General features: G+C 43.2%; 1 protein-coding gene across 1 annotated transcript in view; it reads right to left on the reverse strand.

Moving 5' to 3' along the window:
* The window catches only part of tmem131l (transmembrane 131 like), a 210,237-nt gene that overhangs the window by 18,932 nt on the left and 169,056 nt on the right, over positions 1–22,249 (reverse strand). Inside the window, exons 22-29 of the mRNA XM_068040695.1 lie at positions 20,969–21,155; positions 14,014–14,199; positions 12,680–12,832; positions 11,828–12,438; positions 10,846–10,994; positions 6,545–6,663; positions 876–1,036; positions 287–469 (exon numbers count right to left, since the gene is read on the reverse strand). Of these exons, the coding sequence (XP_067896796.1) occupies positions 287–469; positions 876–1,036; positions 6,545–6,663; positions 10,846–10,994; positions 11,828–12,438; positions 12,680–12,832; positions 14,014–14,199; positions 20,969–21,155 (1,749 nt within the window). The remainder of the gene's footprint in view (positions 1–286; positions 470–875; positions 1,037–6,544; positions 6,664–10,845; positions 10,995–11,827; positions 12,439–12,679; positions 12,833–14,013; positions 14,200–20,968; positions 21,156–22,249) is intronic.

A 22,249-nucleotide genomic window follows, 5' to 3' on the forward strand; every position in this document is an offset into this window, starting at 1 on the left:
ACCAATGATCCATTTCCCACAGCAGTCATCCTTGGGACTGTCTAGGTAGCATGACTAGCGCCAAACTTGAGGCTGTTTTGCGTGCTAGGCCAATGGTGACTAGGAACAAGATTAAGACTGTCCAAACTCATTTCACATAGGACTAAACAGCTAAATAGAATGCCAACCTTCCACCATTTAGCCTGGGATGCATTTGAACCTAGGTCTCATGGGTAAAAGTCCACTGTTGAATCCAATCTTGAATTATACTTCATACATGGTACATTATTTTAAAATCTTTACTTACTCTGTCCAGCAGAGGATACAAAGTGCATGTTTTGATCCTTTTCACCCTCAGAACTACTACTGCTCCAGCTTCCCCAGCTGCCACGGCTTGCTCTCACACAGTCTGACGAACTACCAGAATCGGAGCTGGATTCAGCAGAACGCACTTTCCCAAGTAGCATCTTCCAGTTCGAACAACAATGCCCTAACAAAAACCCAGCACAAAACTCTTCAGCAATAAAAGCACAAACACATTTTAAATAATGTTATTTGAAGATTTAACGCTTGCAGTGTTTCGCATGGAGCAAGCTTGATTTTAAAACCAGCCTGATGAAATAATAGCATATCTGTGCATATTAAGGAAAAAGGGATCTAAAGTTAAAGTTACTGTAATTAATATTTAAAGCTAGAGATCTAATTAACTGTGCTGTCACAATCTGAAGAATATGAGCATGATTTAGTAATAGGAAATACCTCCAATCACAGTATTGACTTAACTCGATTTATCCCATTACAATAGACTGAGGTGCATCAACTTAAGGCAGTTGAACACATATTAGGATTTCAAGAAAACGCCAGCAAGAAAATCTCAATACATGCTGCATAGTTACCATTTTCTGCCTCTTTAAGAAAAATATCTGGTTTTGTATGGACATTAGCATTTTCCTTTTTTCCATACTGCCACCCCTTCCTAAATCGGTCTTGATCTCTATCCTGTTGTCTACGATTGTAGTTCCTCTCGGCGTGCACGTCACCAGTCTGTTCGGTTGACCTAGCAAAACATTCAGATCTTCAAGATTTAGCCAACTCTTAGCACAGCTTCTAACCTCAAGGCAAATTAAAGATCGACCCTTTCTTTAAAGATTAGAAATTAAAGATCACTAATAGCCTATGATCTACACCTCAAGGAACTTCAGCTGGAGTCCGAGGTGCAGACATTACTGGGCATCAGGGAGGAGGTAAGACTGCAAAGAGGCAGTCACAATCCTTAGGTTAGTTAGTAGTACAGGTCTGGTTAGTGGTCAGGGACTGGCCGATATGACTGGTAGTCAGGCAGGTAAGGGGACCCCAGGTGTAATGCTCGAGGAGCCTTGGCCTTTGCCCTTATCCAACAGGTGTGAGGTTCTTACAGCCTATGTCGCTGAGGGCAAAAATCTTCAGGGTGGATGAGTAAACTGATCATAAGACCATAGTAGAGAAGGTCATTCAAGTGGGAGAAGTGAAAAGGAATGCGGTAGTGGTAGAGGACAATTTGGTTGGCAGAGTAGATACTGTTTACTACAGCGCGACTGTGAGTTCCAAAGGTTGGGTTCCCTGCCTGGTGCCAGGGTTAAAGCTGGAGAAAAACTTGGAAGCGGGAGGGGGAGGATCCAGTCGTCCATATCAGAACCAACAACATAGGCAAAATTAGGTATGAGGTTCTGCTGAGAGCGTTTGAGGAGCTAGGGTCAAAATTAAAATGCAGAAGCTCACAGGTAATAATCACTGGTATATTTTGCTTCATGGGGGAAAGAAGGAGCTGTTCCATTGTTATGGGCTCCACTCAAACTGGGCTGTGACCAGTGGCTTGGCAATCGAGTAACTAGGACTGTAGACAAGACCTTAAATGGATGAAATGGGCAGGTGGGAGGATTCAGAAAAGGGCATTTTCAGAATCCCAACAGTCTAGACTTTGGCCCTCCATTCACCACAACATTTTGTGCAGCTACTGATTTGCTCAACTTCAACCTCACCTCCACCTCTAATGCCCTAGCCCCCAACTAAACCATTACTCTCTCTCATCCTGTTTGATCTCCCAGTACAGCCCTCATCTCCGCTCCCAAAGTCCAAGGGACACTGACTTGAAAGTATATGGTGGCTTAGGCATTCGCCACCAGATTTGGCTAGACCACAAAAGCACAATAGGGTCCTGCTCTTGTCTGCTGAAACTACTAACTATTCGAAGATCATCCTGGAATGCAAAGATAACCCCCGGCTTCTTTTCTCTACTGCAAACCATCTTCTTAAACCCCTCGCCTGTCTCCTCCACCCATGTCCAACAATAAGTGCAAGGAGCTCACAGACTTCTTTGTCACCAAGATCAAGACCATCTAATCAGCTGCCTCTGCCGCTTCCCTCCCTTCCACTAGCCCACCAGGCCAAATACCCTGTTAAGTTGCACAACGCCGGACGTGTGAGCTTCCTTTTTTTTTTAAATGGCAGAACAAGAGGAATGAAACGTTGAAGGGGAGCAAGGGTCCTTGGACAGACACAGTGAAACCTCTGGACAGGCATGCGTCCTTCATTGGTGGCAAGAGTGGATCTATTCCAGGCTGCGTCTTTAATGTAAGTGTTCATACAGATAGCTCAAAGTGAGTTCCAGACCATGCATTCCTCCTGGGTTAGGAGGGCTCAACTGATATGCGCCTGGATCAGATGATCCCTGATGTTGATGGTATCCTGACGAGGCCCTCAAGTCCCTTTCTCGGGCCTGGCCACCTCCCTGCACAGCCGGGGACCTCTGTGTTCTGCATTTTCCTTCACCTCTTCCACTGTCATTCCAGGGCCTCACCTTCAAGGTGCACACCTCTCTGGAAGACCATGGTATGGGGAGCACAGCACACCACCACCATGTGCAAGACTCTTGCAGGGGTATACTGCAGGGCACCACCCAACCTGTCCACACACTGGAATTGCATCTTCAGAAGCCCGATGGCCTGCTCAGTTGTGGTCCTTGTGAGCAGATGGCTTTGGTTGTAATGCCTCAGTGGTTCTGTCTTGGAGTCTCGGAAAGGGTTGAGTAGCCATCTCTTCAAGGTACATCCCTTGTCCCCTAGAATATGACCACGTAGCTTGGGCAGTGGAATGAAGAGCTACACCAGCCTTAACTGGCAAAGGATGAAGGAGTCACGGCAGCTACCAGGATAGCGAGCACACACATGCAGGAAGCTGTTGTTGTGGTCACAGACCAGTTGAACTTTGAAGAAGTGGAAGCCCTTCCTTTGATGAATCTTAATGGGAGGTCACTGGGTGTCTTGATGGCCACGTAAGTGCAATCTCTGATGCCCTGCACCTGGGGGAATCAAGCGATGAAGGTGAAACTCTGTGGGCTTCTGAGGTCCCACCTGTCTGGAACTGAATGAACTGCCCAGCTCCGACAAACAGGGCATCAGTAACCTGTGAGATGTAATGGTGTGTAGCCATTTGTGAGATGCCAAAGTCCACAGCTAATCACTGAAAGGAGCTAGAGGCAAAGAAGTTCAAGGATACAGTGACATTGACAGCTACTGCCAAGGCATGGCAAGCATTGCCCTGAGGTGTTAGGTCTTCCGTGATGAGAGCACAAATCGCTGTGACTATCTGCCTGGAGAGTCGTAATCTCCTGCAGCACTGGTTCTCAGACAGGTCCAGGTAGCTCCATGTTCGGCAGCAGATCCTATCCGTGACCTTCCTGAACCTCATCCCTCTCCTGTGCCCTCCTGATACCTGGGATTGTGCCCTACCTGTGGAGGATGTCGCTCACCGCCACCAGACCCGAAATCAGGTCTGTGCTCCAATTGAGAGCTTCTGGCTTCCTTGTGATCAGGTGGCCTTCCTAATTGTTCCTTCAAGTCTTCCCAACTTGATGACAAGAGGGTGAAGACCCTCTGCACTGCCCAAGCAGTGCAGTCAATACTCTTCCCGCAACCTGCACTAAAGGCCTGCTACCCGACCTGAACCCGACGGGAGCCGCCAGCGTGTCGGGTTCGGGTTGGGTCGGGCCCGGCTATTGGGCTTGGGTTGGGCCGGACACACACGGTAAGTGCTCTGCCGGTATTAAAAATCAAAATCTTACCTGAGCTGGGAGTCCGGGATGAAATTGAGTCTGCACAGTGAGCGAGTGACGTCACAATGACATCATCATGACGTCATCACAGATACGCTGCAGCTGCGTGGAACTTCCCAGTAAGTAAAGGGTTGGTCGGGTCGGGTCGATTGGGGTTGGGCTCGGGTCCGCTGTGGATCGGTCGGGTTTGGGTCAGGTTCTTTTTCCTGACCTAAGCAGGCCTTTAACCTGCACAGACCCGATGCACCTGTGTGTCAATGACTGAGTCTTCCTCTGGGCCGTTCTCCCTTTTATGCACCTATCTAACTCCCTGGGGTGGCCATGACTGGCTCCCCACTATGTTGCCACCTCCATGCACCTCGTTTGCCCCGACCCAGCGTGCGGCCTGTGCGCCCCATCAAAATCTGAACATGCGCCTCAAAGAGCTCTTTATCAACTTTCATTGCACTTATTAACAGATCAGGCAGGTTCTTAGAGTTGACCTCCCCCTGCCCTTACGAAACTCACCAATGCTGGCACCAGTATTTTCATCACCTACCCACTTCTGTACCTGCCCCCAGTGGGACCCAACGATCCAGCCTATGTCTGCAGTGATCGAGATTGTGAACTAAATATTCTAGGATACCGCACCTGACAATAAGACAGTAGAGAGAAAGGATCTTAGCTCTGAAAATCAAGAGGTAAAATCAGTTTGTAATGCTGCCAAAAAGAGTTAGCAAGTCTGAGGATTGGAAGGATTACAATTCAGCAAAGGCTGACCAAGAAATTGATAAAGAAAATAGGATGGGTAAATTAGCAGGAGACATAAAAAAGATTTTAAAAGCTTCTATAGGTAAGTAAAAGGGAAGAGATTAGCAAATGTAAATGTGAGTTCTTTAAAGGCCAAGGCAGGAGAAGTTATAAAAGGGGAATAAGGAAATAGCAGAGGCATTAAACGAATACGGTAGATGACACAAAAAGCATTCTGGATGTAGTGAAGAACCAAAGGTCTAGTGAGAATGAGGAACTTAAAGAAATGCTTGTTAGTAAAGAAATAGTACTGGAGAAATTAATGGGACTAGGAGAAATTTCTGTACACAGAAAGTTGACGTATGCAATATATTGCCACAGGGAGTGGCTAAGGCAGAAATCATTGTATCTTTTCAGAGAAAACTGAATAAATATTTGAAACAGAGGAATATACAAGGCTTTGCGAAAAAGCAGGGCAGTGGGACAAGATTTGAATTGCTCGAGTCAGATATAATAGGCCAAATACCTCCTTCTGCGCTGTAAACATCTGTGGCTCTAAATCTGGTTGAAAATTTGGCTCAAATATCTTCTCAAATTCAGTAGCATCAGGCACTCTTGCAACAGTCCTAGCAACTTAGTTTCATGGGAATCAATTTGTATGGTCACTTGTATGATAGTATAACCCAGAATGCAAAAATAGTACCCCATTGTGTTCTGGACTGGATCTGTCTCTTTTACATGTATAGTTCCTCAATCGCTTTGAAGATGGACCAAAAAACACCTGGTCATTCAAGTCTTAACACAATTCGTTAACTTGTTTTATTTCACAGCAGGTTTACAGAGATAAGTATGATCAGATTCACTAGACTGGATTTTACCCTGACAACAGCGTTTTGGAACCAGCTGAATTCCACGGCATGCAGTCAATAACTGTCCACCGTCGGGGTCCCCATCCCTTTAAAGGACAGGGATCCCACCTCCAAGAGCTGCCAGCCAATCAGAAGGCCAGCAGCCCAGCAATATCAGAAGCGCCACTGGGAGCAGTGACCACAGCCAGTACTGCAAGAGGCCTGGGTCCAGGAGCAGCGCTGGAGCCTCAGGTAAGTGGGGTGGGCTCATCAGGGCCAGTCCAGCTTTCCCCGGCGGCGGCGGCAGCAGGGGGGAGGGTGCAGCGAAGAGGGTAGTTGGTGAGGTCAATGGGTTGTTTGCTGAGGGGCGGCCTTTACCAAGGACCCTCCGTGGGACCCCCAGCCCACAGGAAGGCAGTCTGGTTTTCTCCTCCCCCTCCGCCCACCACTTCTCCAGGAGTTTGTCAAATGAGCTGCTAATCATACCCGCGTCTACACACCCTCCCTTTGAAACTAGCTCCATGCAAGATTTAACAAGGACATTCCATCCCACACGGTGTGAATCATTGTTAGCTATCTCTGAGATACCTCTGTAGCAACTCCCTTATTGTTTCTAATCTCCTGGTTAACAGTGTCAATATCTGGCTTTAATACAAATTCTGGAAATATTTGTAGTCTACAGCCTTCCTACTTAAACCAGTGCAAAAAGTTTTAAAACTTAGCTTCCATATCATTTCTGCATAAAGATATGTTCAAAAAGTTCTAAAGTATGACAATCTATACCTTGACAGTCATCTGATCTATTGATATGAAATTAGTGATATGCAATTAGTGATATTTATGTCGCACATAAACATATTTAATTACTTTATACCTTTAAAAGAGATTTAATACTTACTGCGCAGAAATTTTCCTGTTTTTCCCATAATTCTTTCTTCCTTTCCATTTATTACGAAATGTAACTTCGCTTTTCTCCTGTTGCTTTTTCTGCTTAACATTGTCCATTGGCGTCTTTTGCTGATAGAATTGTTCAAAATAAAAGTGTTTTAACCAGATTAGAGTGTTTATTTTAAAATGGTATTAGCATTATTTTAAGATCTTATCAAAAGCTGACACAAAATTGGGCAATTTTAATTTTGGAGGCACCATCAACACCACAGCCTTCAAAGTGATATTACATTAACTTGTCCTTTGTGCCATTAGTTCGCACTTCATATGCATCCAGAGAAAAAAGTAACCTTGCATTATGCGAAGCACAAGTCCACTTCAGTGTTAAAAACATGAAGCATATTAGAAGCAATACCGAGGTCTACTCGGCACAGTGAGATGGGCTCAGCATCACAACGTGTGGATCTGAAGCAGTCAGTGCTCAGAGGCTGTGCACATACACTACACAAGGAGGAACAAACTATCTAGCATTTATTATAAAGGTTTCATAACTTTAAAAGGGTGACAAAGTGCTTCACAGCGAATGAAATACTTTTGAAGTTTAGTAACTGTTATAATGTAGGAAGTTAACGGCCAATTTGTATACAGTAAGGTCCCAAAAGCAGCAATGAAATAAATGACCAGATCATTTGTTTTTAGGTGTTGGTTGAGGGGTAAATGTTAGCCAGATCATCTGGAGAATCACCCTGCTCTAATAGTGCCATGGATTCTTTTATGTCCACCTGAGATGGCAAGCAAGAGCTCAATTTAACATCTCATACAAAAAGGCAGCACTCCCTCAGGACTACACTGGAGGGTCAACCTGGATTTTGTGCTCATGTCTCTGGAATGGAAGTTGAACCCACAACCTTCTGACTCAGAGGCGCAAATACGGAGTCATGGCCAAAAGGTTCGATAAGGCTTCACCAATTATTCAAATTAGGAGAAAGCCATATAATGCAATTGGAGCACCTTAGCAGCACTTTCTTTTATTTATTTGTTCCATGCATTGTGGGAGCCACTGGCAAGATCAGCACTTTTTGCCCATCCCTAATTGAGAAGGTTGTGGTGAGCTACCTGCTTGAACCGCAGTGCTGTTGGGGAGGGAGTTCCAGGATTTTGACCCAGCAACAGTGAAGGAACGGCGATATGGTTCCAAATCAGGATAGTGTGTGGCTTGGAGGGGAACTTGCAGATGGTAGCATTCCCATGTGTTTACTGCCCTCGTCCTTCTAGGTGCAAGAGGCGGGTTTGGAAGGTGCTGTCGAAGGAGGCATGGTGAGACGTTGCAATGCATCTTGCATATGGTACACACTGCTGCCACTCGGCATCGGTGGTGGAGGGAGTGCCGATCAAGCGGGCTGCTTTAACCTGGATGGTGTCAAGCTTCCTGAGGGCTGTTGGAGCTGCATTCACACTCCTGACTTGTGCCTTGTAGATGGTGGACAGGCTTTGGGGTGTCAGGAGGTGAGTTACTCACCACAGAATTCCCAGCCTCTGACCTGCTTTTGTAGCCACAGTATTTATATAGCTGGTCCAATTCAGTTTCTGGTCAATGGTAACTCTCAGGATGTTGAGAGTGGGGGATTCAGCGATGGCAATGCCGTTAAATGTCATGGGGAAGTGGTTAGATTCTCTCTTGTTGGAGATGGTCATTGCCTGGCACTTGAGTGGCGCAAATGTTACTTGCCATTTATCAGCCCAAGCCTGAATGTTGTCAATTAATTAATAAAAATCTGAAATTGAAAAGTAATCGCGGTAATGGTGACCATGAAACTACATCAATTGTCACAAAAATCATCTGGTTCACTAAAGTCCTCTAGGGAAGGAAATCTACCGTCCTTACTTAGTCTGGCCTACATGTGACTCCAGACCCACAGCAATGTGGCTCACTCTTAACTGCCCTCTGAAATGGCCTAGCAAACCAGTCATACAAAACTGTTATGCAAAAATTGAAAAGGAATAAAAAGGGACAGAACACCCAGCATTGATCTAGGCAATGGAAACGACAACAGCAAACTCAAATCTGTTGCCTGTGCAAAGTCCTCCTTACTAACATCTGGGGGCTTGTGCCAAAATTGGGAGAGCTGTCCCACAGACTAGTGAAGTAACAGCCTGACAGTCATACTCACAGAAACATACCTTACATCCAATGTCCCAAACACCACCATCACCTTTGCTGGATATGTCCTGCCCACCAGCAGGACAGGCTCATCAGAGGTAGCGGCACAGTGGTATACAGTCAGGGGGGAGTTGACCTGGGAGTCCTCAACATTGATTCCAGACCCCATGAAGTCTCGTGGCATCAGGTTAAACATGGGCAAGGAAACCTTCTGCTGATTACCACCTACCACCCTCCCTCAGCTGATGAATCAGTACTCCTCCATGTTGAACACCAACTGGAAGCAGCACTGAGGATGGCAAGAGCACAGGATGCACTCTGTGTGGGGGACTTCAATGTCCGTCACCAAGAGCGGCTCAGTAGCACCACTACTGATTGAGCTGGCCAAGTCCTGAAGGACTTATTTGCCAGACTAGGCCTGCAGCAGGTGGTGAGGGAACCAAGAGAGAAAAACCTACTAGATCTTGTCCTCACCAATTTACCTGTTGCAGATGCATCTGTCCATGACAGTACTGGTAGAAATGACCACGGCATAATCCTTGTCCCATCTCCACAATGAGGATATCCTCCATCATATTGTGCGGCACTACCACCATGCTAAATGGGATAGATTCAGAACAGATCTGGCAGCCCAGAATTGTACTCATCCACAATCTGTAACCTCACAACCCAGCATATCCCTCACTCTACCATTATCATCAAGCCAAGTGATCAACCTTGGTTCGATAAAGACAGTAAGAGCATGCCAGCAGCAGCACCAGGTATACCTTAAAATGAGGTATCAACCTGGTGAAGCTACAATACAGGACTACTTGCATGCCAAACAGCGGAAGCAGTATACAATACAGAGCTAAGTGTTCCCACAACCAACGGATCGGATCAAAGCTCTGCAATCCTACTACATCTAGGTGTGAATGGTGAACAATTAAACAACTAACCAGAGGCAAAGGCTCCACAAATATCCCCATCCTTAATGATGAGGAGCTCAGGAAATCAGTGCAAAAGAAAAGGCTGAAGCATTTGCGACCATCTTCAGCACAAGTGCTGAGTAGATGATCCATCTCGGCCTCCTCCTGCGGTCCCCAGCATCACAAATGCTGGTCTTTAGACAATTCGATTCACTCCATGTGATATCAACAAATGGCTACAGACAACAGATACTGCAAAGACTAGGGGCCCTGACAACATCCTGGCTGTTGTACTGAAGACTTGTGCTGCAGAACTGGCTGCGCCCCTGGCCAAGCTGTTCCAGTGCAGCTACAACACTGGCATCTACCCAACAACGCCCAGGTATGTCCTGTCCACAAAATGCAGGACAAATCCAATCCGGCCAATTACTGCCCCATCAGTCTATGCTCAATCAACAAAATGATGGAAGGCGTCGCCAACAGTGCTATCAACCATCACTTAAACAACAGCCTGCTCACTGATGCTCAGTTTTGGCTCTGCCAGGGCCACTCAGCTCCTGACCTCATTACAGTCTTGGCCCAAACATGGACAAAAGAACTGAAGTCAAGAGGTGAGGTGAGAGTGAATGACCTTAATATCAAGGCAGCATTTGACTGAGTCTGGCATCAAAGAGCCCTAGACGAATTGAAGTCAATGGGAATCAGGGGGAAAACTCTCCACTGGTTAGAGTCATACCTAGCATAAAGAAAGATGGTTGTGGCTGTTGGAGACCAATCATCTCAACCCCACGACATTGCTGCAGGAGTTCTTCAGGGTAGTGTCCTAGGCCCAACCATCTACAGCTGCTTTATCAATGGCCTTGCTCCCGTCATAAGGTCAAAAGTGAGGATGTTTCCTGATGATTGTATGATGTTCAGTACAATTCGCAACTCCTCAGATGCTGAAGCAGTCCATGTCCATATGCAGCAATGAGTATTTCAGGAGAATGTACGGTCTGCCTTGCTGGGGGACCCTCTCCTTCACACAGGACAATCCTTTGATCAAAGAATTCCTGCTCTAGGGTTTCCAACACCCAATCTGTACATTAGACATTTCTGAGAGATCCAAAGTATGGTACATCTTTAAGGGTAGCAGCAATCATATAAAAGTTTCTGGAACTACTTAAATACACATACACTTAAATACATTTTTTAGGATTTACAGGATGCTCCTGTTCTGTACACAATTAAAAGTTCCCTTACCTCAGCTGTGCACAACTTCTGTGCTACAAAGGAAGGCAGTACATTTTGCAGGATTGACACGTGAATCTTAGTTTGAGGCTCATGGGGCTCCTGTTCTTCTGTCTTCAGTTTTTCACTGATCATCTCCACTGTCCCTTGCTGTGGCTTGTCTGAGGATTAGAATTACAACTTAAATACAAATTATTTAACACTTAAAATAGCAAATCTAAATTTTCAATTTAAAACTAAGTCTCTTCCCACCCACTCCCCTCACACCAGGGGTTTTCCCATCGCTCCTGAAAGTGCCATCACCTCACCTGGATATAAATTCACAGGTACTGGTTGTTCCCCAATATCTTGATATTCATATGCAAGATTTGATATGGAATATCAGCAATCTATTTGACATAGCGAATGTGGAAAGAGGGCACATTGAAGCATTGATGAGTCCAAACCTGTCCCCACTTGACACTCCACAAACTTCCAGATGGAGTCACTGATTAGCAAACAGCTGATTTCCCTCCCAAATCCAGAACTGCCAACCCGTATCACTGCTGCAGCTGATGTAAGCTACCTCAGCATAGGGATTCAACAGTGCATGCATTTAACTACAGGTTTGCAGTGAGCTACTTTCCACAACTCTAGTGATACGAGAAGCAAGTGGTGTCACCTCGTGCTGCTGGCCTGCATCATCTTAACATAGGGCACCAGTGTCAAAACAGTTCAAAGGGGCATCAAATAAAATCTGCAAAGCCAAGTATTGTCAAGTATAAAGAACATATATCAGGCAACAAGTTTAGTCCAGTAATTCAATTAGTGTGCTTCTTGCAATAGCATCGTAACAGGCTGACTCTGTTACTGCCTTATAAAAACTAAGTTATTGTCCTTCACATACTGGAAAAGTACATGAATTAGTGTCAATTTAAATAAGATGACATCATACATCAAAGTTTGAACTAACATACATTTCCTGTTCTGAATGATTTTTAAAATATTGAGATACCTTCAATAACACTGAATGAAGAAAGTTGAGTTTCATCAATCCTGAAGCTTTCTTTTGACTTGGGATGATCATGGTGTTCACCTGGAGTGTGTACTTGGAAAGATCCATAGTGATTCAATTCTTTAATGCCAGGGACAAGATATTCCATAGGAAGCTCAGAGCTCCTTTCCTCTGACAGTACACAGGTCACCAGTTCATGATCAGTAGCAGGTTCAGTTTCAAGAAAAAATGGTTTCCTCTCACACTCTTGTACTGTTTCCTCTACTTTTTCCAGATCCTTTCCTGCAAATGCTCCACAACTTTCATCATGTGGTTTCGTATATGGTGGACTGTCAACGTAAGGTTGCTGTTCCTTTGCAGTGGGAAATGGCCCACCACTGGTCTGCTGATACTCTTCACCAGTCCCATAGTTAATATTTGCAGATGTATTCAATTTATTTTTGCTGTAGTATTTGAGCTTTCTTGGACAATGGCTTGAGTTAACTGGACTACGTTTTGAGGTATTTTGGGTTCGGACAGAGGGCCCATTCACTGCAACAGCCCCTCTTCCTTTCCCTCTGTCTGGCAAATTATTGCCTTCACTGTAAGTCTTACAGCTGCCTCTATTTAACCTGACAATAAAAAAAGGAAACTATTAAAATTATACCATTGAGAATTAATTCATTTAAAAGGCTGCTTGTACAAGTTGTCATGTAGATGTTCTACTTAAGAGACTTGAAGTCAAGTATATACTTTCACTATGATCAATGTGAATCAAATGGGCAAATTAAAATTAAACTATTGCAAAGGCAGTATTTTTTTTCAAAGCTACTCCTTGTTGAAAAATATTTTGTCTTATTACATAAAGCTTACTTGTAAATTGTGGAGCCAAGAGTGTTAATACAGGTTGTATCCTGTTGGAGCAGTAGGGAGGTATGGCATGGCCTTGATCTAGATTGACTGAACTCTGTCAAAATGTAGTGAGCATGTTGATAGGCCATTATAATGACACAAAACAGCAGCAAACTACGAAAAAAAAAAATTGCATTATAAATATTTCTTCTGCTCATTGACAAGTCCAGGACAATAAATCAAAACTTCGCAATTTACAGATAATGCATTTAAACTAACAAAAAGGTCTCAAGTCCTGTTAATCTAGAGCATTTTTATGGGGAACTGCAATCCGAAACAGAGGGGTGAAATGCAACTTCAGGTGGAACATTATACAACCTAGCTGATTATCCTTTCTATTTAAGCCTATGCATAGGAAATTCGGGCAGAGTGTACAATGGGCGGCAGATCCACTGCTTTCTGTATTGCACTCCCATCAAAGTTGAATTCTAACCCCAGAGTGTCCAATGACCACATCACTTCAACAAAATTGCTGCTGTCATTCCTTTTTTGTTTGAAAAAGAGTGCAAAGATTTAGTTTCATGAGAATGTCACTCAATTTCTTTACTCCTTTAAAATTAGAACATAACCTTAACATGTCCCATTTCTTTTGTGGCATTTAAAAGAGTTTGAATCAATCTATGCGTCAGGAAATCTAGATATAAAAATGTCCCCTTATTTTCTCATGTCTGTTTACACTGGAGATCAGAAAGAAAAGAAAAAAATTGCAGACTGCACAAAAATAAACTCTCAAATACTTAAATAAGCTATCAATGAGAGCAGGCTTTTGGTGGGTTGGGGCACATTTTCAGTGTCTCCCTCTTCCCCCATTGAAGTATTTAAACGGACTCCAAAAGGTCCCAGAGTCAGGAGGCAGCTTTTAAAAAAGCATAAAAATAGCGTGTGCCCTGATGTTCATGTTCATGTGATTTGGGACTGAGGCGCTTAAGCAATCAATCAGTATAAATAGTTTCTCAAATGCAAAACTAAAAATTTTGCCTTTACTAAAATGGACAAATCCTTATTAGGTAGATTAATGTTTAAATCTATATCAATATTTCCATAAGGAACAAAAACAGGGTGGTAAGAATCAGATCATCAACATACAACATTGACATTAGGATTCCAGTCAGAAGCTTGATTTCATATCTATTTAAATACAAAGAGAGGGCAGGCAATGAACTTAGATATTTTAAACAAGTTCAGTTTACAACATCACAGGTAATAAACATCAACTCAAAACATCATCACTTAAAACGGTTGCTGCACTAAAACTGTACTTCAAATATATTTGGGTTTCTGGTTAAATTTCTAACCAGCTAAAAAGGCAGATGATCATCCAGAACGGCTGCTCCCAACAGAGTGCTGGCACTAAGTCTGCACACAGAGGTAAGAGGTGGTGTGGAAGAGTCACATTCAGAGTAAAATGAAACTGCAAGCCTCTTGCAGTTAAAAGCTGTAATTCACGGATCACCCAGGAAGTGGTGAAATCTGGTGTAAACCTGGACAGGGAAGAGAGAAATTTAGTCAAATAAAGTAGTGTGACCAAGGTTAACAAGTTTAAATCTGAAAAAAAGCAGTGGATCTATTTCTGTCACTACTGCACCACAGATCAGGCCCATTTAACCTCATTATTTCTTCTTCATCATTTGAAATTTCCCTTTTTTTCACCTGCCATGTTTGAGTCCTACATGCAAACAGGTAGGCACTCAGCCTGCCCCCAAGGTCACTACTGATGTCTCTTGTTGGCAACTGGCCAAAGATTGGGGAAGCTATTGTGAAGAGCATCCTCCCTCTTAATTTGCCTTTTATAGGTAACAGGTCCTCCAGCCTCTGTTCAGCACCTTCCTGCTCTCTGCAGTTCAGACCATCACCTGAGCACAATGTAACTTGAAAAGTATGCTACTGAGTAGGATGCACACCAAATAACAACATGCCAAATTTGAGCACATGAACAAACAGAAAATGCTGGAAATACTCAGCAGGCCAAGCAGCGTCTATGGAGAGAGAAACTGAGTTAATCAGCCTACAGTCATCAACCTGAAATGTCAACTCTTTTCCACCAGTTTCTGTTTTTTTTTTCAGATTTCCAGCATCTGCAGTATCTTGCTCTTGTTTATGAGTGCAAACACTTTTCTCAGCTATCTTATTTGCACATAAAACACAGCTCACCGGAAGTGAAAGAGCTGGACGTGGCTACTTAATTTTACTCTTGTAGTGAAGGTTTAACATGAAGGAAAGTTTAAAAAAAGTAATTGGACATCCATATTCACCAGGGACAGAGTTCAGAAGTGTCAGCCTTGGTTCAATGGTAGCATTCTTGCTTGAGTCAGCAGGTTGAGGATTCAAGCCCCATTCCAGACACTTGAGTACATAATCTAGGGTGACACATCAGTGTAGTACTGAGAGAGTGCTGTTCTTTCAGACATGCCATTGTTTGAATGAGACATTTAACCAAGATTCCAACTGCCCAGTCAGATAGGTGTAAAACATCCCAAAGCATTTTTGAGATCATGGGAGGTCTCTGTATCCTCGCCAACATTTAGAATCATAGAATGATTACAGCACAGAAGGCCATTCAGCTGGCTCGCTGCAAGAGCAATTTATCTAGTTCCATCCCCCGCCCTTCCTCCACAACCCTGCAAAATTGTGCTTATCCAATTCCCTTTTGAATGCCACGACTGAACCTGCCTCAACCTCCCTCTCAGGCAGTGCATCCCAGATCGTAACCACTCACTGTATAAAAAAGATTTTCCTTATGTTGTCAATCACCTTACATCGGTTCTCAACCCTTCTGTCAGTGGGAACCGTTTCTACCTCATCTACTTTGCCCAGATTCCTCATGAGGTTTGATAGAGGTGCTCAAAATCCTCTCAACCTTCGCCTCGAAGGAGAACAGCCCCAGCGTCTCCCAATCTACCCATGTAACTGAAGTCTCTCATCCCTGGAAACATTCTCGTAAATCTTTTCTGCACCCTCTCCAAAGCCTTCACATCCTTCCAAGGGTTGAATTGTATACAGGGTCCTCAGGAGCGGGGTAGGAAGGGGGTGGTGGGGGGGGGTGGAACATTGAGTCGTGACATCGGTTCTACATTTTATCAGTGGCGGGAACGATCCAAGGCACACACGATGTGGCAGAACTGCAATTAAGCTCGCTGACACGGTAGTTAGTTAAGACTAATTTGCATGTAGTTGACTGGGATTTTACGACAGGCGAATGGAGATCACAGGCCTTCAGATCCCCGACCGGTTAAAGCTCACGGCACCAAGCACCGCCTCTCGAAGTCAACTAATATTGAGTTTGTTGGTTGAATGTTGGGAAAGAACAGGGAGCGGAGGCCATTGCTGGCCTCTAAAGGTGAGAGATGCTCAGGCTCTCGGGTGGAGGAGTCCACAGCTTTCAGGCTCTTGGGTGGAGGGGTCTACTCTGGAGGCAAGGGCTTCTCTGTAGTGCTGCTGCAGAGACTGCAACGTGCAAGGCTAGTCGGCCTTTAAAAATGGCGCCAGCACCTGCCTCTGCATCAGGTGATGCTGAAATTGCGCCTCGTAGCCCACCCCCGCACCTGCATTGGACGGGCCCCAAGGCTCTAGGCCGTCAATTGGCTGGCCGCTATGTGATCGCTGTTGGCCGGCCACATTTCTCCCATATGGCAACACCGCTTGCTTCTGGGGCCACTGCCAAGACCTGTGCCGTGCGCCCTAAATTCAGCACCTAAAATGCAGAGCCCAGAATTGGACACAATACTCCTCGAGACCAAACCATTGTTTCTAAAGGCTCATTTTAACTTCCTTGCTTTTGTACACTCTGCCTCTATGAAGCCCAGGATCCCAGATGCCTTTTAACCACTTTCTCAACCTGCCCTGCCCGCTTCAACGAGCTGTCCACATATATCCCCAGGTGTCTCTGTTCCCGCACCCCCTTTAGAATTGTATCATTGAGTTTATATTGCCTCTTCTCGTTCTTCCCACCAAAATGCATCACTTTGCACTTCTCTGCATTAAATTTCATCTTCCACCAGCCTATGTCCTCTTGAAGTCTGTCACTATCCTCCTCACATGTTCACTATTCTTCCAAGTTTTGTGTCATCTGCAAATTTTGAAATTACACCCTGTACACCCAAGTCCAAGTCATTAATATAGATCAAAAAAAGCAGTGGTTTTAGTACTGACCCCTGGGGAAATCCCACTGTATATCTTCCTGCAGACTGAAAAAAAACTGTTCACCACTACTCTGTTTTCTGCCACTCAGCCAACTTCATATCCATGTTCCAATGAAAGGTCACAGACCTGAAACATTACCTCGGTTTCTCTCTCCACAGATGCTGCCAGATCTGAGTATTTCCACCACTTTGTTTTTATTTCAGATTTCAAACACCCGCAGTATTTTGCTTTCATTCATATCCATGCTGCCTCTGTCCCTTTTATTCTATGGGCTTCAACTATGCTGGCAAGCTTATGTGGCACTTTATCAAACAACTTTTGGAAGTCCATATATGCCACATCAACCGTATTACCCTCATCAACCCTCTTTGTTACCTCATCAAAAAACGCAATCAAGATGGTTAAACACGATTTGCCTTTAACAGATCTGTGCTGACTTTTCTTAATTAATCTGCACTTGTCCAAGTGACTGTTAATTTTGTCCCGGATTATCGTTTCTAAAAGCCTTCCCACCACCAAGGTTAAACTGACTGGCCTGTAGTTGCTGGATTTAACCGTTAGCTGACAGTCTCTTCTCATACTCTTTCTCTGTATCTCACTTCCTTTTTACTTCCCCTCTGAACTTTCTATATTCAGCCTGGTTCACCTGACATCTGTCATATGTACCCTTTTCCGATTTCATCTTACTCTCTACAGATTTTGTTGTCCAGGGAGCTGTGGCTTTGTTTGTCCTACCGCCCCCCACCCCCCCACCCCGTGAGAATGTCCCTCACTGTACCTACATCTTCTGCACTATTGGCATATCTCTCCATTCCTTAGTATTAAAAAATTTATCAATCTGACTTGAATATACACAACAACTGAGTATCGACAGCTCTCTAAGGTAGAAGATTCCAAGGTTTCATAACCCTTTGGGCAAGGCAAGTTCTCCTCATTTCAATCGTAAATGACTGACCCCTTCTTCTGAGACTGCGAACCCTAGTTCCAGACTTCCAACTATCCTCCCAACATCTACCCTGTCAAGCCCCTTAAGAATTTTAGATGTTTCAATTAGATCATCTCTCATTATTCTCAACTCTAGGGAATACAGGCCCCAGTCTGCTCGATCTCAGCTCATAGGACAACCCTCCACCCAGGAATCAGCCTGCTGAACCTTTGTTGCACTCCAAGGCAAGTATATCCTTCCTTAGATAAGACCACCAAAACTGTACACAGTAGTCTAGCTTTGGTCTCACAAAGGCCCCATACAATTGGTGCAAGACTTCCTTACTCTATATTCCAATCCCTTGGTAATAAAATTTTAAAACCATTTGTTTTCCTAATTGCTTGCTGTACCTCCATATTGACATTTTGTGATTCATGTTTAAGGACACCCAGATCCTTCTGAATACTGTCATGGTCCTGTAATTTTTTTTTTCCCCGGGAATATGCGGTTTACCTTTAAGGTTTGCAAAGGATCAGTACTGATTTAAGAACCAGCAAGCCTCAGGAGTTATAGGAAGGTGCATTTTCGTTGCCTTAGAAACAGCCATTTGGAGACTGCGATTCAAAGGATGCATTCTCGTTACCACAGATACAGCCACTGGGAGTGAGCATCAAGCAATACATTTGTTACAATTCAATTTTGAACGGTTTTTTAGTTGAAGACAGTTTGGTCAAACAGAACACAGACACAGAGGAGACACAGACAGACAGCTGTGGTGTTTAGTACCTGAAAAAAGAGCTCTCAACCATGTGAACTGAAGGAATAGGATTTTTGTCTGTTAATTATTATCTCTCAAAATTCTAAATAAGTCAAGCCAAAACAGAGATCTCTGGTAATTTAAACTAAAGGAAAGGAAGTTAGACTGACAATCTTTTATCCCTCAAAAACTCTAAAGTCAGATTGATCCTATTGAAGGTGTTTGCAAGTTGTTAATTGTTGGAATTCGCCAGAGAAGGAAAGCATCACCTACTGCTGGAGTTAGACTACGGACTGTTCTACTGTTGAAGAACCCTTTTTTTCCCGCATAGGACTACTGAGGACTTCAAGCAACACTGGACTGTAAATTTGCAAGGACTTTAATTTTTTTTATTTTAAATGTTGTTTATATCTTCATAATGTTTAAGAATTTAGTTCTTCTATTTAAAGAATTAATTTATTGATTTAAAGACACCTGGTTTGGTTAGCCTCATTCGGGGGTTAATAGATGGTACAATTTGGCTGGGTCTTTCTTTAATTTGGAAAGTTTTAAATCATATGTTAGGCGATCTGTGGAGTGACGAGATTGAATTAACGGTACATTTCTCCCACCACACTCAGAATCGTATATTTTGATTGGGGGCTTTGACTGGAGCAGTCGGTCGTAACAACACCAACATTTCCCAGTTTCACCATTGAAAAAATATTCTGCTTTCCTACTTTTCCTATCCAAGTGGATAACTGCACATTTCTCCACATTATATTCCATCTGCCACATTCTTGCCCACTCAATTAACCTGTCTATATTCCTTTACAGCCTCTTTGCGCCCTCCTCACAGCTAACTTTGCACTGTCAGAAAACTTGGATACATTATGCTCCATTCTCTCATCTAAGTCATTGATATAGGCTGTAAATAGCTTAGGCCCAAGCCTTGATCCTTGCGGTACCTGGCTAGTTACAGCCAGTCAACCTGAAAATGATCCATTTATTCCTACTCTCTGCTTTTTGTCCATTAACCAATCTTCAATTCATGCTAACATATTACCCCAATCCCATGAACCCTAATTCTGTATAAAAACCTCTTGTGCGGCACTTTATCAAGTGCTTTCAGAAAATCCAAATATGCTATATCCCCCCTTATCTACCCTGCTAGTTACAAATTCAAAAAGCTCTAATAGATTTTTCAAATGCAGTTTCCTTTTCATAAATCTGAGTCAACTCTGCCCAAGCATTAGAATTTTCTAAGTGCCCTGTTATCAAGTCCCTAATAATAGATTCTAGCATTTTGCCTACTACTGATGTCAGGCTAACTGGCCTATAGTTCCCTGTTTTCCCTCTCTCCCTTTCCATTCTAGAATCTAGGCAATTTTGGAAGTTCAAAACCAATGCATCCACTACTTCTGTAGCCGCCTTTTTTAAAACCCTGGAATGTAGGCCAACAGGTCCAGGGAATTTGTCGACTTATACTCTTATTAATTTCTCCAGTATTATTGTGTTACAAAATTAAGTTCCTCATTCTCATTAGACCCTTGGTTCCTCATTATTTCCAGAATTTTTTTTTTAACCGTGAAGACAGGTACAAGTACAAAGTATTTGTTTTATATCTGCCATTTCCTTATTCCCCATTATAGTTTCTCCGATCTTTGCCTCCAAGGGATCCACATTTAATCTAATTGATTTCTTTTTTTTTTTTACATAGTCCATTTTTATATCCCTTGCTATTTTACTCTAATTCTATTTTCACCATCAATTTCTTGGTCATCCTTTGCTGAATTCTAAAATCCTCAGGCTTATTATTCTTTTTGGCAACAAGAAGTCTCCTTTAAGCTAATCCTATCTTTAACTACTCATTAGCCAGGGTCGGACCATTTTTTTCTGTGGGGTATTTATTCCTTAAGATAATGTACATTCGTTGCGAATTATACATTATGCACAAATTGACTGCAGAATTTCTCTACATTGCAATAGTGATTAAACTTCAAGAGTACTTCATTAGCTGCAAGATACATTGGGCAAGATCACGAAAGATGACATATGAATGCAAATTCTTCCTCTTTCTTGGCCCTATTTTAAACAGCACCCCGAGAGCCAGCATTCTGAGATGGGCAATTTTTATACTATTAGTCTCAGATGGATTCAAAATTTTGTTCCTAGAACTGGTAAGAGAAATGTGGCTAACTGACAATCCAATCCAGTCTCCTGACATTTGAAGTGTTTTGGCATCAACTGGGAATGAATGATATTGCTGATCAATGACTGGATACCTCAATCACTTCAAACAAACAGTGACAAAGAGAGTTATCCTTTGGAATATAATTTAAATACAGTGGCAGACACTCACTAATTAACAGTTTGCTATCTACGACTACCATCCACCTGAAGCAGCTGCAAGTCTCATATATGTTTATTATCCAACATCTGTACTTACACAATGCTGATCTCATGTGAAGAATTAGCATCCAGTATAAATGATTCACATTTTAGAATCTGAAACCCAAATCCTTGACATTTGTATCCATTGATGCTCATCGAAATCACTGTGACAGTTAGTAGTCCAATGTTTTCGACCTTAAAATTCTTTCTGATGGTCAAGTTGAGTTTACTTCCTTTTGACTCTGAAATCAAGAGAACTGAGTAACTACAGTAATCTCAGATCTTTGTCAAACACCACCAAATGACACTCTGGAAGCTCATGTCAACACTGGTCCCCAAAGCCAAAATGGCAATCGGAGTTTCCATGGCATCTGTTTGATTTGTCAGAAGATGCTAAATGACTGTGGGTGCATTGATGGTCCATGTTGAATAGAAAAGTCTCTGTGCTCTACAAAAAGCCTCAATATAAAGTTAGAGCAGAACTGCTCCTTACTCTTTGACATTGTCAGAAAGCTCGCTATAAGGCTGCCCAGTGCACCAAGCATCTCCTAGTATATGCCCATCAACCTTCTTTGATAGCCTAGGTCTATGAAATTAGCATCTGAGTCCTCAGGGTGTTAGCTGACGCTCGGTGGTAGCATCTCACCTCTGAGTCAGAAGATTATGGGTTCAGGTACCATTCTAGAGACCTAGAATCAGAAAGATAGCACAAGTGGAGGCCATTCAATCCATCGGACCTATGCTTGTTGATATAGTTATCCAATTATATACTGGTCTAGATCGCGGATTTCTTTCCCTCGCACTTGTTGCCAATGTCACATCATAATAGATGATGGGTGGCTCATTTATGAAGGAAACTAGGTAACTCCCTCTGATCTTTCATCCAGTCTTTCACAGAAATCACTGTTAGGAAGCAGCGAAACCAGCAGATTTCAAGTTTTCCTGTGTGGTCAACATTCAGCAAACACTGACACACACCATGTAAACACTGACAATTATGCAGACTTCCTCACTGTTTTAACCTCCAAAATACAATGTCAACCAGCAGAAGGTAAACAGAGCCATCACTCTAAGACATGGAGATTACCAAGATTGAATAAAGCATGACTGCAACTTGAAACAATTTAGAACAAATGCTGCTTGGTTTATGAAAAAAAATTAGAATATTTCAGAGAACTTTGACTTAAACTACACAAGTTTCACTGTTGACTTACACTTGTAACGTAGGAAACCAAAACAGCCTAACGGATTCAAAAAGGCAACTTTTATGCCATCAGTAATTTAGCAACTGAATAATAAATGATGTCAATTTGGCTCTGCTTAATTAAAACTAGTT

The sequence above is a fragment of the Heterodontus francisci genome, chromosome 1 (genome assembly GCF_036365525.1).
Source record: "Heterodontus francisci isolate sHetFra1 chromosome 1, sHetFra1.hap1, whole genome shotgun sequence".
NCBI classification, from domain to species: domain Eukaryota; kingdom Metazoa; phylum Chordata; class Chondrichthyes; order Heterodontiformes; family Heterodontidae; genus Heterodontus; species Heterodontus francisci.